Here is a 15,794-nt window from a genome sequence, read left to right as displayed (position 1 = left end):
TCGTCATGGGAAGTACTTCGATCGTCGAAAGAGACGGCAGAAAATAAAAGGAAAATCATAGAATTCGACGACGTCCTCCATCCTCTATCTGTCCTCCGTTCGTTGAGAACGTTTTTCAACGTAGACAATTTCCTAATTAGCTACAAGATTTCATGGATCTCCCGTCTATAGGTCGGTGTATCTCACGAGTCAACGTGCAGCTTTCTAGCAAGTTGCTATGACTTAGGTTAATGTAAAGCCAACTCCACGGAAAGGATTAGGTGAGCTAAGCCCGGTGGTGCCTCGAACTCGAGCCACTTCTATCCCTCTTTCTCTACCTTCCTACCTTCTCCTCGTCGTTTCGACCCTTGCTAGATGTAGAGCGAATTATTCAGTTATCAAGTGTGTCCGGTCAGGAGGAGACACCGCCGGAAGTCAAACAAGCTGCCCTGCGAGAGATAACGCCGTCAAAGTGGTGGAGAGGCGAATGTATAAGGAGAAGGCGGGTTCGCCAACTTGAAATTTTCCTGTTAAAACTAAAGGGACTACGTGCGAGTCCTTCGTACCGAACGTTTCAATAAACCGTCTTAATCAAGTCCGCGAGCGAACAGAAATGCTGTAAGAACTGTCTAAAGGAAAGAAGAAGAAAAGAAGGAAAGGAAAGAAAATACGAAGGAAGAAATCGAAAGAACGAGGGACGATGACGGAGTTAATCTTGAGAAATTTCGCTATCCAAACTCGCAAACAAGATTCGGTAATTAAACCGTAAACCAAGACAACTTTGAATTATGCGTGTAGCACAGCTTTGTGGCAGAGGCCGAAGGATAACTCTAGTGGGACCCATTCGTTGATTAATCCTTCGAATAGCTGCAGTAGTCTCCAGGATTGTATATGGCTCCTCGGAAACTCGGAAGACACCTTCCGAGGAGATCTCAGGGGTACCCTCTCCGTTCCGTTCGAGAAAATTCGTGGATCTTTGGAAGAAACGAATCGATTTCAACCGATATCGACCGTTCGTACGGAATCCATAGACGTGAAAACGTTACGAACGTACTTCGTCTAGTACGTTCCACGTTGTCGTAACGATTACATCGAAACGCTTTACTAATTTCCGAGGCAAATTACAGGAACGTCAGTAACAACGTGTCCTCGGTATCGCTGTCATCCGCAGTGGTCGAGGCTATGGATTGAGGGACCAGCGCGTACTCTCTTTTGAGCGTAAAATTGAATCAACGCTTTTTAAACGTCTCCCACACTTGCCCGGATACGTTTCAACGTATACACCCGAACGTTTTGACGTTTGTCTGGAGTAAAGAAGATATGCATATATAAAAAAAGAAACAATGCCGAGCAAAAAAGAGAGAGAGAGAGAGAAAGAGAGAAGAGAAGAAAAAAACAAGAACAGAGAAACGTCGTAACCCGATTCGAATCGATTTTTCGCTATCTTTATCGACGAGTTCGTACAGAGAGAGAGAGCGAGAGAGAGAGAGAGAGAGAGAGAGAGAAAGAGAGTCTACGTTAGACCGTAATCCTAGAGAAGCTACGTAAGGTCTAATCGCAAGGACGGTAAACTTGGGCAGTGAAACCTTGACAATGCCCGGAGGTTACGACACGATGGTAACTTTGGTGGGCCGATCTTGTGTTCGAGAAAGAGACGAGGTGAGGTAGACGAAGGGGGAGAGGGAAAGCCGACCCTACAACAAGTTTGCCTTTCCACCGACTCTCTCCTCCTCCTCCTCCTCCTCCTCCTCCTCGCTGCTTTTATCGCTAGAGGCTACCTAATGATGGAAACTTAAGTACTACGGTAAGTCATATTTAATCCTATCCAGTTTACGTTCCACTGATTCACCGAGTTACTTTGGCTTCTACCTGGGATGCTGCACGGTCTTCCGCAACGCACAGGTATAACAATACCAACACGGTCACGCTCGAGAAAGGATAGTAGGTACTAATTTGTCGAGGATAACCACTAAACGCAAATTCGCTAGCTTACTTTGTTGGAGATAATCATCGAAGAGATAAGCTGTATCGTTCTCCTATACACGTACCTACGTAGATATTATATACGCGTTGAGTACGAGAGGAGCACGTAGGAGAGAACGAATGGAAAGGTGCTACATACGACGCAACTCTACAAACTTATACACGCTTAATAGCCATGATAATAATCGGAAAAGAAATATGATCGTCGTTCAAAGTATTCGACCGAAATAAAAAATGACGTTACAAAGGATGAAAGTTATACGTGTAGGCTGAGAGAGAGAGAGAGAGAGAGAGACAGAGACAGCGAGATATACGCGATTGGCGTTAAGACAGAGAAAGAGAGAGAGAGAGAGAGAGAGAAAGTGTCTTCGAGTAAGAGCAGAGTCAATTTCAAGAGATGAGAGCCTGCCGGGCATTTCTCGCAGTCCGTGATGTCGCGGGTGATCCTGGAGAACTGATAAGTGTCTGCTCCGGGCGACCGTAGATTTATTGCTCCAGCCTCGCTTCTTCCAACTTCCTCTCTCTCTCTCTCTCTCTCTCTGTCTTTCCCTTTCTCTCAAAACGATTCGTAGAGAGTCACGACGAAACTCGACTTTCATTTTATTGGCGGAAATAATCTTTGATGCGATTGCGTCTCACCGTCTCTTCCAACTTCTCCTTCTTCTTCGTCTTCTTCTATCTCCTCGCAAAAAGTCAACGATCGATTCTGTCCTATCTCGAACCGACTCGATTTCGAACACGGATTGACTCTCCTCCAACCTCCACAAAGATCGCAAAGCGTTTATATCATTTTCGACGTTCAAACATAAATATTTCCCGTTTACGTGTATAGACTCTTTGATTACTCTTTTTATTTATCTTTTTTTTTTTGGTATTTTTTTCTTTTTTTTTTTTTTCTATTATTATTATTATTCATACAGTTGCAACGTATCGATGACAACGTACCATCGATGATTCCGCGATAAAATGTAATATATTCTCATCGGTGACGTTCGGCGTATGCGGGAAAAATATAACTAACGGAAACGCAATATGCCGATGTACGTACGTACGTACGTACGTATGCGTGCAAAGCGATATTTACTTTGAAAGAATCGGACCGATGAAAATTATAATTGTACCGTTCGCCAGCGTAAAAAGTCATTTTTCCTCTTTCCCCTACCTCCGTTTTTCGGGCTCGCAAAATATTACCGTTTCGTCCTTTCCAAAGGATTCAACCCTTTCTGAATACAGTCATCCCACTCGAAGCACCCACGATCCATCGTAGTCTTAATATTCCGCATAATCTCTGTCATTAATATGGCTTACGTTCGCTCGATCCTTAATTTCCCATAGAGGACGTTTAATGGAATGACAAATGTCGCAGCTTTTCTATGGAAAATAACTTGGAAGAAAATCTTATTATTTAAAGTGTGTTTACGCGTAAAGAAATATCTATCGCTCGTAATACTTAAAGAAATATTTCGTTGGATGGTTGGACGGAGAACGATTCGAAAAATCTTTGTCGTTCGATACGCCAAGGAAACTATGCATCTCCAAAGTTTAGTATTCCCTTTGCGAAGAGGACGAAAAATTGGGTTATAAGAAAAAGTTGATTAGATCCATCGACGATAAAAGAAAGGTTTTCATCGATTTCACGAGCGAAGGAATTACGATAGACAAGAGAGAAACTGCCTCGAGAGATAGGAACTCGCGAGCGAGGAAGAGGACAAGACGGTGTATGCGTGCGTATTATTATCGAGTGACGTCGTCCGACGTGTCGGCTTTCTCGGGGCGACATTTAGATAGCGACGTCAACTGTCTGCGGCGTAAATCTGTCCTCGATGCGAGAAGGCATCGCCGACATCATCGTTTCTCACTCCTACCATCTCCTTCCAGAGCATGCTCCCTCTCTCTTTCCCCGTTCCGCCTTCTTCCCATCATCCTATTTCCACAGCCACGTCGAACCCGAGCGAATTCACTCCTGATCGAATTAACGCGCCATGGTTTGCTTGATACCCTGACAGTCTGAATTAATTAACAGGAGAACGAGCCAGGTAAGCAGTCATTATCGAAACAAAGCAACGAACCGAACGAACCTTCGCGAGACATCGAGATGAGACGACGTTTTCGATCGGTGAAATAATGATGTCATCGAGCCTAACACGAATACCGTCTTTATCCATAAATGTTATACGCGTATGTACGTACGTAGTAAAATAAAGCGAGGTTTTATTTTAATAACAACGGTTATTCGTAAAATCAAGCCAATATCGATAAAATACGATCGTACCGATGTCTAGAGGCTCGTTTCTATCGTTATTGAAATAATAATATTATAAAAAGATTTCGGTCGATAACGATAGTCGAGATTATCGAGTTTTGTTTGTCTAACGCCGATGACGATGCAAACTCACGTACCTCCTATCGAACGTTGAATTGATTACGTTCATTTATTATTTGTGTCGCTCACTGTTCGAGTTGCGAGTGAGTGTCGTTGGTACGGGGGAAGAGCATAAATAAATTGCAATTCTCTCTCTCTCTCTCTCCCTCTCTCAGGATTCTATCCCAGGGCGACAAATAAAGCATTTACCTATCTATTCGAGTCTATAACGAGCTAGCAGAGCGATACGAATACGTCGCTTTATCGATACCCAAGGCGCTATTAATATCGAGACTAAAGAGCGGTAATGTCTCTCGCAGGTAAACGAATTGATTTATGTCAGGGGACTCGATAAACGTTCGAGTGTCGATTTCAAACTCTCTTTTCGAAAGAGAAAGAGGCATATATATATATACGTATGTATATACGTACATCCATATAGAACAAGCGATTTTCTATAGTTTTTTATCGTCAATTATTTTTAATCCTTTCAGTCGAATAAACTTTGCAAGATTAAATACGTTGGATCGCGTATATAAAGAGGGATCCTACGAGGAAAGTTAACCACTTTCGATGATAAATAATGAACAAACGGTGGCTTCGCCTAGCTACATCCCGAGCGATTCTCGTTGGTCTCCTCCGGATAGAGGAGGAACGGCGTCTTGACTCCATTAACTTCACACTTAGCAGCACCTTAGAAACCCTCGACTGCCGTCGGAAGATCTGATTAGGGAATCGAGTCTCTACTAAACGCGTTAGTCTCGGCAGTAGGGCTCTCTGCTTGAAGCGAAATATGAGGTAGAGGAGTTAGACACGGTGGGTAGAGGGAGGTTGCGGAGTCACCTCCTCCATCAGGTGGTAGAACCTCCCACAGAATAGAAAAGCAGGCCTGCTTGCTCGCTCGCTCGCTCGCTCGCTCGCTCGTCTCTCTATAGTTTGATGCAAATTGAGTAAGAACGCGAAGCAAGTACCGTGAGTACAGGCGTCTTCTTCAACTCTTCTCTCTCCCTCTGCCTTCGTCTCCGTCCGTCCGTCTCTACTTCTCGTGCCTTGATCAAGTAGGAAATTTATTCTCTAGGACCCCCTTCAGAGGCACCGCCGCTACTCGCTCACCAAACCCAGTAGAATCTTGACTACGGCCAAAGTGTTGCCGTTTGGGGTTTCTCGCCCGCAAGCTCCTTTCGCTCCCTCTCATTCCCACGCCCTTCTCACCCCTTTTCTTCGAGTCTCGAAGCTCGCTCTGTTTGCCGACGAAACTCCGAGGCTTCCTTCTCGACTTAGCGAAGGCTATACACCGTGGAGAACGTTTAACGCTTCCCTCGAAACGATCTTGCGATTATTTTCGCTGATATTTCTATTCCGTGTCGCTTTATATTTAAAAAAAGAAAAGAAGAAAAATATAGTAACGATAAAAAGCGTCACCATGCCACGTCGATACATTCAATATTGCGAAACATCCTAATGCCCAAAGTATTTAGCGACGACGATAGCGGAGAAAGTAAAAAAGAAAAAGAAGAAGAAGAAGGAGAAAAAATGGTCGTTTATCGGCAGACACGTCGCATATCTAGGCGCGAAATCATAACACCGTTATACGTTATATAAAGAGCGTTAGAAAGAGATGGCAAAGCCCCGAGGGCCTCTCCCACCACCTTTTACCTACCATCAGCAACGTTTCCCTATCTTCTTTCTCGCGGTATCACAGAGCCACGCTTATACCTTTCCTTTCTCTCTCTAATGTTCCCTTTTTATGGTGTACGACTGGAGACCGACCACCCTGGAGGATCGATTTTAGCTCGCGACGCGGTACTTATCGTACCGCGTTACGGTTGAGCATTGCTTTTTATGGCGGTCCATGTTCGACGTTCCGATCGTTCAGATCCTCTCTTCTCCCTTTCCACCAGGCCTCTTCCGATTACCCTTTCGAAATGGCGATCGAATTAGAAGAGAGAAAACACAAGGGAGAAAGAAAATCGAATGGCCGAGAAATTTTTCGAAGCGCAAGATGTAGTTCAAATCCGCAAAGACGTTCTCTTCTCGAAGAAAATGATATCTCGCTAGCGATGCCCGAAAACGCGAATCTTCGATATATACGTAGGATACACACGTACGTACGTGTGTATGTAATATCCACCATACCGATGCAAGCGAGGTGGTGGCTAGGTGGTGAAAAAAAATCACGTCTGCATTTACATAAGCGCCGGTATAAACCACTCGACAGAAATCCTGACATAAAACCCAAACAGGATCTGAAAACGGAACCGGCACATCCGTTGAATACGGAATATGTTCGTACGTATGTACGTACGTAGAGCTACGCGTACCCAACTCCGTGTACCACCGACTTTGAAGGAAAAAATATATTTTTTATTGCTCGAAAAATATACACCCTTGTCCGTTACTTACTCGCATCCGATTTCGAAATAAGTAGTCGGAGTCAAAACCGAAAAAAGAAAGGGCTGCGTTTCACGGTCGTTCGATATATTTCTAATAAAAGACCGATATCGGACAGTTAAGTTTTTACGAGATTATCGAGAAAGAAGTCCTTTGTAAATTTGCGAGTGCCACGTGGGACGGTGGTGGTACGCCGTGGTATACCTCAAGCACTTACGGAGAGCGATGTTCGAGCTACCTGCTAAGAATTTCAACGCGGGGATGGATCCTGGGCGAAACGATTTTCGAGTCCCTCGTGGATCCTCGATCCCTTCGGCATCTCTCTCGTCGCTTCTCTTTCTCCCGACGCGGCGGTGTCTGTCGAAAAGCGACCACCGCCCCCTTACGATCGTCGTTCCGTGCCTCTTTAGCATTTTCCGCATAACGTCCCTCTTGCGGACACAGCTCGAGAAAGAAAGAGAAAGACGAAGATAGTTACGTAAGAGAGAAAGAGAGAGAGAGAGAGAGAGAGACCTGCGCGCGTATAGAAGAGAAAAATTGACTTTTAAACCGGCAATAAAAAGGAAAAATGCGAAATCTTTGATTTTAAAGGGCTTGGGCGAGTAGCAACAGTAGCAGTAGCAGCAGCAGCAGCGACGGTGGTGCGACAGTTGGTCGATGCGTATAACCCTCGTGGCAAGCTTATTTCTCTGATATCGCAAACCGAGCACGTTTCTACCTCTGCGCCATCTCGAAATCCGCGTGTACCCGCACCGTTCTTCCACCTACTCTCTTCCCCACGCGTACCCCCCTCGCTACGAGACAGATATATATACCTATACGTATACATCCACGGCAGATTACTCGAAAATCCTCCTGTCTCGTACTTCGAATTTTAAAAAAGTACGACGAGCTTTGATGGGTCCTCCCTCGTAAAAAGTATGCGATTCTATTTGTGATCTTTGACATATAGGACACGCGGATGATACGCGATCGAGTAATATTTTTTGCCTCCTCCCTACGCATTCTCGTTCGAATCGTCCGTCTTTCGCATTAATTATTTTTTTCCCGTCCCAAAACAAACTACTACCTTTTCTTTTTTTTTCTTTTTCTACGGATTGCGCCTCGATTATACGGTATCCCGTTTGGAAATGTGTATGAAATAAAGAGTAAGAAAGAGCGGAAGGAAAAGCAAAGGAGAAGGAATAATGCAAGTGAGTTTCGCCTTGGATTGTATAGGTCGTTCGTGCGAAACTGACTCGCCGGCAATCCGAGAACTCGGAGTAGTTTTGCTCCGCGAATCGACTGGAAATTTACATCTAAAGGAGCTCGAAGAGTTGCGGAAACGCGGCAGAAGCCGTAAGGGTTGGGGGAGGAAGGAGGGAGGAGGAGGGAAAGGGAGGAAGGGGAGAGCTGCTGCCACTTCGCTCCTTGTTTTTATTTTCTCGCAATTTCCTTGGCGGAGCAGAACGGAAAGCGGTCTTAAACGGAATTAGCACGCTTTACTGCTCCGCCAAGCTTGTACAGACTCTCTCTCTCTCTCTCTCGATAAGAGAAATTCCTTGCCTTGGTAGTTTCCGTTTGGAAACTTTGCGAATTCGTTTCGATGAGACTCCGATAACGTTGTCCAGGTATTTCTTTCACGTTGTCTCCGATCGACGATCGATCGATCGAGATCATCGATCAGAGACAAAACCTATACGATCGATTCCGATCGGAAACTTGGCCGCTATTACAAATCGATCTCTTTCTAATTGCAGATTTTGCGTCGGCGATCAGTTTTATCTCTACGAGAATAAGATTCTCTGCGAGTATCATTACAAGGAGAGAGTATATTTCGCCAACATGCCGCATCCTCCGCCGAACGATACTTTAGCGCATATTAAAAGACAGGTCACGCATCTTCAACCTCAAGTAAGTAAAATTAATTGATAAGAAAAAAAAAGAAAAGAAAGAAAGAGAAAACAAGAGAGAAAAGGTCGCGCGCACGTACGAAGAAGAAGAAGACAGAGACGTATTACTTAGTGACGTAGAGGATGACCGGGAGAAACGAGCGTGTAAGAGTGCGAACGATGACGTAACGAGATAGTAACGAGAGGCGTAGCACGAGTCAGACCGTCGTAAGAGGAAGATGAGGAGTAGAAGAAGACTCGGAAACTCCTCAAGACGTAATCCCTTAAGGTGGGTTAAAGTGGCAGGTCGCTCATCCTGACCCTCTCGACAACAAAGGACTCCCTCGAGGCTTCGGCTATGCTTTAGCGTACCAGCAACGTCTTCCAACTTAGGATATCGCGTGTCCTTATTAATTAAGCTCGACCGTTAAGCAAGCCACGCCGCCCGCATGCCTTAACGATCGGTACCTCCTCCGCTACCTGGTAGCTGGAACGTGCGAAAGAATTTTCTCTTCGTAAAGGATCGTCGAGAGAGGAATTAGAATGGAATTAAACGAAGTAAAGACGACGTAGATGGTACGACGATCTACCAAAACGAAATATTTCAAAATTTATCGGCTCCTCTTCTCTTCGATGAGAGTTAAAAAGAAAATAATCGACGTACGATAAGAGCTTCAAAGGGAGGAGAAATAAAAGGCAGAGAGAGAGAAGGAGGAAAAGGAAAGAAAAAAAAGTACGAGAACGTCCGGAATTATGGACTCATCGACGCTAAGCCTTTTAGGATTACGTCTTCTTGATTATCCTAAAGCAACAGCCTCGCTTCAAAACAATATCTTAAGCCTCGGGCGCACAGAGCGGTAGGAAGGACCTCGGCGTGTCCGACCCAACGAGGATCAGATCTACTTAATCCTAGTTCCTTCTTGCAAGGATCTTCTCTCTTACCCTTTGACGTCACGTACTGCAGAATTTATACCGATACGACGTTTAAAGGTTTTCCGACCTTTGCTACCCGATTAGAACGACGTTGAAAAAAGAAAGAAAAAAGAAGGCAGAAAAAAACGGAAGTAGAAAAAAAGGAGAAAAGGAGGACGAACGAAAATAGAAAAGAATATTTTTTATTCCTCGTACTCTCTCTCTCTCTTCCCCTCTCTCGAAGACCGGTCGAATAGTTAACACACACTCGAATAATACGCATGCAGAAAGTAACGAGGTCCCCGTGGCCGATGATATCAGCAGTCTCGGTAACGTGTACTACTTATAATATGCAAATTTCTTCCCTTTCCCTTTCCTTTCGCCCTGTCGACGAGCCGCATGTAACAACGGGGTTGGTAACCCTTGCGACTCTATTTCTGTGCCACGTAAGTGTTCCCAAGTAAACTAAACGCGTACGTGTGTGTGTGTGTGTGTGTGTGTGTGTGTGTGTGTGTGTGTGTGTATGTGTGTGTGTATGTATCAGCGATCTTTCTGTGTCCAGGGTGCGCGTTTAATTAAAATGAAATTTAACGATCGACGAGAGAGAGAGACTTTGCATCGTGTGTCATCGAGTTCTTATTATTACGCTTGAACAATAGAAGATCGGAGTTTGAAAAGAATAATAGAGAAACCGCTGACAATGGAGAAATCTTACGATTCGAAGAATTCCACGAGGTAATAAATGACCGATAAGAGAAATAAAAAATCGTCGAAGGAAGGAAGCTAATGTCGATAGACCGAGCGTGGCATGCTAATGTCCTTTCGGCGCATCTATTAGACTAAGCCTCCTGACGGATCCCTCTTGACATCTCGTTCCTTGAGCGTGAATACCTTCGATATCATCGCGGAGAAGGGTGAGTATTCGAGACAAACCCTCGACGTTATATACCACCACAGCAAAATCGTTCGGGATCGATCGTCCATCTGACATTTCACGACAGAGTTCGATGACTCGTGAACGTAATGGGAACGTTAACGTCGCGAGGATTCGACTATCACGGAGATACGTTAATAAAAGAGTTCGGTTAAAAAAGAAAAAGAGAGAGAGAGATGAAAGGGAAGAAGAAAGCGTTAAGGTTCTTAAAAACCGCGAAGAGGGTTCTCAGCGTCGTTGAGACAGCTGCCACCCTGTTTGTACCCTCCTTAAGCCGTGGCTACGGGGGTGGGGAAGGAGACTACCGACGTTCGGCGAAAGAGGGGAAGAGAGGGTAGTTTTTCTGATTGCCTGAGAACAGAGGCAGCTGTCCCGATCTTTCTTAGCCAAGAGCCTCTCTATAACCACCCACGAGAAGCTTCCAAAGGATCCGTTTTTCTTTTTCCTTCTCTTTTTCTACGTGTGGTTAGCCAGTTCTAAATAATGCCAGAAAGCGCACGGTTTACGAATAACTCGACGAGATCCCTTTTGCTAAAAGAGGGGAAAAGAAAAGAAGAGAACAGTTTAGTCATCGCCCTCGATAAATCGAATTAGGATCCTTCCTCGTAAACTCGTATTTCTTGACCCTCGCCCTTTGAATCAATGAAGTAAGCGTTTAATGATGTGCCTTATTCGAGCAACGATCGAGAAATTGATATGTTTCGATAAAAATAAAAAAAGAGAGAAAGAGAACGAACGTTGTAACATCGAATCGATGTATAGGTACCTTTATTATTTTATATATATACATATCCAATAATAAATTCTCGAGATACATACAAGGAATAAGGAGAAAATCATTGAAATCTCTGAGAAGAAAGTTCGATCGTAGGAAAGGAGACGAACGTAACGCGCTTAAAATTCCCCGAGAACTTTTATTTCGATCTAATTTTCCCCTTGGGATCCGGCGCAATGCGGAACGAGCGAGGCTCGTCCCGAAGAAGAGGAAGAAGAAAGAGGAAAGGGTAGGACGAAGGAGAAACAGAGAAAGACGAAGGAAGATAGAGAAGGGGAGAAATTTCGAAACGATTATCTGAGTTTTAAAACAAACTCTCGAGTGTCTGTAAAGTCCTTCGCGAATCAGAGGGTCGAATAAGAAGGTGGGTGAAGGAAAGACAGAGAGGAACGAGAAGAGAATGAGAGAGAGAGAGAGAGAGAGAGAGAGAGAGAGAGAGTAAGAGTAAGGGAGATACAGAATGAAAAGGGTGGCATCGCCAAGAGACCAAGAGAGGTAGTAGAGGAGGTAGTAATGGTGGGAGGACTTTGAGAGGTGAGATAATATGCTAATGCCAAGACGGCGGGTACATGGGAATTTAAGAGGATCAATGTGCACCATGGAAATCGTACAGGGAATAAGGTATTACGATGTCTTCTATACGCGTCTTCTAGACGATTAGATCCGAAGTAAAGGAGAAAGCTATTCGACGAATTAAGGACTAAATCGATATGAAATGAAATTAAATGAAATTAAATGAAATTTCTTAATGTTCGCGTGTCGATACACTCTTGAAAATAAATATGTATGTCAAGAGAAATATTGCATTTATTGTGATACCTAGCGTGCAGGTTGTTCCTTTAACGAGCTCATTATTACGAGCTACCTCGTGTACGAACTAAATTTCACGTGAGCACGTAGAAGACTCCCTCTCTCTCTCTCTCATGGGAAAGGGCAGGTTGCGAGCTTACGCGAGATTATGAGTTTAGTTGAGAATCAACTTGGAGCACGTTATAAGCAGTAACTAGTGAATAAGTCTTCTTTGTGAGATTCCCGAATCTAATCAACCGATTGTAATGAAATCTATTAATTGAAGAATAGGAACAAGTATATCAGGCAATAAAAAATCTCTCTCTCTCTCTCTCTCTCTCTTTCTTCCTTTCTTTCTAAAAGAATTCCTGAAAGGAAATGGATAATGATACCACACGGCTAATTCCGATCCGACGATGGTGCTAATTTTTGCGCGCAAGAAAAGCAGAGGCACGAAGGAATGGCCAAACGCAGCCACACACCTGGACTGTTCCCAGCCACAGGAGATCAACGGACAAATGACACGCGATTCTCAGCACCCTCCTCCTCCTTCTCCCTTTCGCCAAGCGAGCAAGCGCGCGAGAGAGAAACAGAGAGAGAAAGAGCTTTTCCCCTTCTCGAACTCCAACAGGCACCCTCCTGGTGGGCCGCATTTACCGTCGCTTGCAAACTGCCTTCGCCTTTGCGATTAATGTCTTATTCGCGGGCTGGAATCCTCTTCGGAAGAAGGAAAACGGAGAAGGACGACGAGGAAGAAGAATTAGAGAAGAACGAGGAGGAGCTTGACTGAAGAAAAGAAGAAGAAGAAGAAGAAGAAAAAGAAAAAAACGCGAAGGAGGAGGAGACTTGGTGCGTGTAACGTGCCATTAACGACTTCTACATAGAGAAAGAGAAAAGGAAAGAAAGATGGAAAAGATTTTTCCTTTTGCCGACTAGGTATTAAGAAGGGGAGACGACAAATGAACGCGTTTCGATCCGATACATCTTATCTCAAGCTTTCATTCGATTTCAACAAGGGATACACCTTCTTTAACAAACGACGCAAGCGCTTATTTAGCTTCTTTTTCTTCTCTCTCTGTTTTTGATCAAAGACGTATACGTGTTAACAATATACATTAAACGCCGATAATCTTATCGTCCATCTCGGTAAGCAACGTTGTTAATTCGTCACGAACGAGTTAAATAACTTTTCCTTCTCTCTCTTTACATAAAAACAGAAGAATCTATGTAGTACGTATGCATGTACCCAAGTGGTCCAAGAAACTTTCCAAAGTGGCTCGGAGTACTGAAAACGCGTGCCGTTTGATTACAATGTCGGCAGTAAATCCACGCCATGGCAATTCCTCCTCTGGCAATTGTAGATAAAACTTGAATAAGTCATAGACTTAATTTAACCCATGGTAAGTAAAGAGAGAAAGAGAGACAGAGAGGGAAAGGACGATGGTCTCCGTCGCCTTCCACGAAGATTTCTTAATTACGAACCGGAACTCGTTTAGATGGAAAGAGAAAGAGAGATAGCTCGAAAAGAAGACGGGAAGAAGAGAGAGAGAGAGAGAGAGAGAGAGAGCAAGCTTTTGGAAAGGGTTCTCGCTCTACGGTTAAGATTTAAGGATTTCTTCTGGGAGGAAAGAGTCACCCTTGCTAGCGGCAATGGAACGATAAAGCATTTCTTTCGCGACGCTTTGTCATTTTTATCGTAATTATTTACGAGTTAATTACTTGGACTCTTACTTGCGCGCTCTAGCTATTCCTTCTCGAGGATTCAAGAGCCGGAAAAACTCGCGAAGAAAACTGTAAACGGAGTTCATATATATATATATATATATATATATAATAAAATATAGAGGAAGTTGATGATGTAGAAAGTTTGTACGAGTCTGATCGAAACGAAAAGAAAATGAAAGAAAACGAAAGAAAGCCGAGTTCTTCTCTTCTCCTTGTTCGAGTCGACTCGTCGTCGTAGTTAAATTAGTACGATCGACTCGCGAGTGTTCGTAAAGTAAGACGTAGCCGTGGGAAGATCCGTTGTTTCGTCAAGAGGGAGTCGCACGGTCTGCCGAATTTTAAGCCTGTATAATTTAACACCTTTACCGTAGGAACCGGGAGAGAAAGGGAATGTTGGAAGACGTTGAAGACTAAAAAGAGATAGAGCATGAGAGAGATAGAGAAGGAAGATGGATAGAGGGAAGGGAGAAAGATAGGAAGTTGAAAGTTTTCAACGGCACTTACCTATCCGTGCAGCATCTCCTCTTATTCTCTATCCCTCTCTAGCCTCTACATTAATATAGTCTCGAGATAGAGACAGAAGTAAGTAGGTAAAAGGACGAAAGGAAGGAAGGAAGGAAGGAAGGAAGGAAGGAGAAACAAGAGGGTCGAACGAAAGAGAAACGACCGAACGGAGTTATCCCGTCTGAAAATAAATACAATTTTACAAGAAAGAAGATAACGAATTTATTAGAGATCAAATCGAAATAACGAGGAATAATTTTCGCGTTATTTTCGGGTATATACATTTATCGTGCGAAAACAAACTGAAGCGTCGACTGTCAAAGACTGCGGTATTAAAAAGTCCTTTTCTTTATTTTTCTTTCTTTCTTTCTTCCCTTTTTTAAGACGAACGATATAGGCAATAATCGTACGATCTCCTTTTTATCTTTCAGACGGTACCTGCCGGAGGTCCTCCGAGACAGGCGAATGGGGAAACAGCCCATAACCACAATGGATATCCAGCACCAGCTACATCGAGCGCTCACAACGTTCTGAACCCCATGAATAATTTAAATGGTATCAATGCGCAAGCACCGTACGATGCCAAATGACAAACGAAATAAGCGCCGATATACACGCGTCTACGCCTACTACCTATGTTAACACCTAAACTTAACATACAAGAATAACAAACATATATATATCTAAATAATATATATATGTCGAATCGCGAGAGTGCGTAGTTTATCGTCGTTGCTATCGGTCCGTTTCGTTTTTCCGTTTTATTCGGAGCATCGTCATCGGTTCGAGAAGAGATAAAAGGATGATGGAAATCGTCGTGAGATTTTTTGCAAAGAGAAGAGAAAAGAGACTCCTCGCGATCGTCAACGTCAATTCCACGCTACGATCGGCAAAGATCTATCGATCGTACGAGGAAACGAAAGGAAGGAAAGATCGCGATTACACGCCGGTGAAAAGCTGATGAATCATTTGCGATCCCTTTAGCGCTTTTTTTTTTTGAAAAAAGAAAAAAAAGAAAAAAAAAGAGCGATTTCGTTTTGTAGATAGTACGAGTATTACCTTTTTAGGAAAAGGATAAAGAAAGATAATAACGATAATAATGGTGCTTTTTTCGAAGTGTATCGACTGTTCGACTTCTTCGATTACGAATTGTCTCATATAACCGGTGAAAGGATAGTTAACGAAGTGTATAAAAAAAAAAAATAAAGAAAAAGAAAAGAAAAAAAAAAAAGAAGAAGAGAGGAAGGTATGCCCTATGTTGTTGAATTTTAGACGAACGAATTAATTGTAACACCGATGTATGTACTATTCACGGAATAAAATCATTTCATTTCATTGTTGACGAGGGACGATCGTTTGATTATTCATTTCAGGTATATAACTAAGATCCACGTAGGTAAAATCTACAAATCTCTACCGTACCGTTTTCCAAATGATACCTAAATCGCGATGAAAACTGGCGGAGTAAAAAAGAAAAAGAAAGAAAAAGGAGAAAAAGAAATAATCGTAAAAGATGATAGGCGAAACGATGATATATCGAATCGAACGGAGTCGCGGGTTGGAAGATCG

General features: G+C 43.4%; 1 protein-coding gene across 3 annotated transcripts in view; it reads left to right on the top strand.

Annotated features, from left to right (window-relative positions):
- Positions 1 to 15,567, top strand: part of LOC127070382 (LIM domain only protein 3-like) — a 68,036-nt gene extending 52,469 nt beyond the window's left edge. For all 3 annotated transcript variants that reach the window (XM_051008249.1, XM_051008250.1, XM_051008248.1), the window contains 2 exons: positions 8,455 to 8,608; positions 14,657 to 15,567. In XM_051008249.1, the coding sequence (XP_050864206.1) occupies positions 8,455 to 8,608; positions 14,657 to 14,815 (313 nt within the window). In that variant the 3' untranslated portion in view covers positions 14,816 to 15,567. The remainder of the gene's footprint in view (positions 1 to 8,454; positions 8,609 to 14,656) is intronic.
- Positions 15,568 to 15,794: the final 227 nt, after the last annotated feature.

This window comes from Vespula vulgaris, chromosome 18 (assembly GCF_905475345.1).
Source record: "Vespula vulgaris chromosome 18, iyVesVulg1.1, whole genome shotgun sequence".
Lineage (NCBI taxonomy): Eukaryota > Metazoa > Arthropoda > Insecta > Hymenoptera > Vespidae > Vespula > Vespula vulgaris.
The sequence above is the reverse complement of the archived record's forward strand: the minus strand, read 5'-3'. Positions and strand labels throughout refer to the sequence as shown.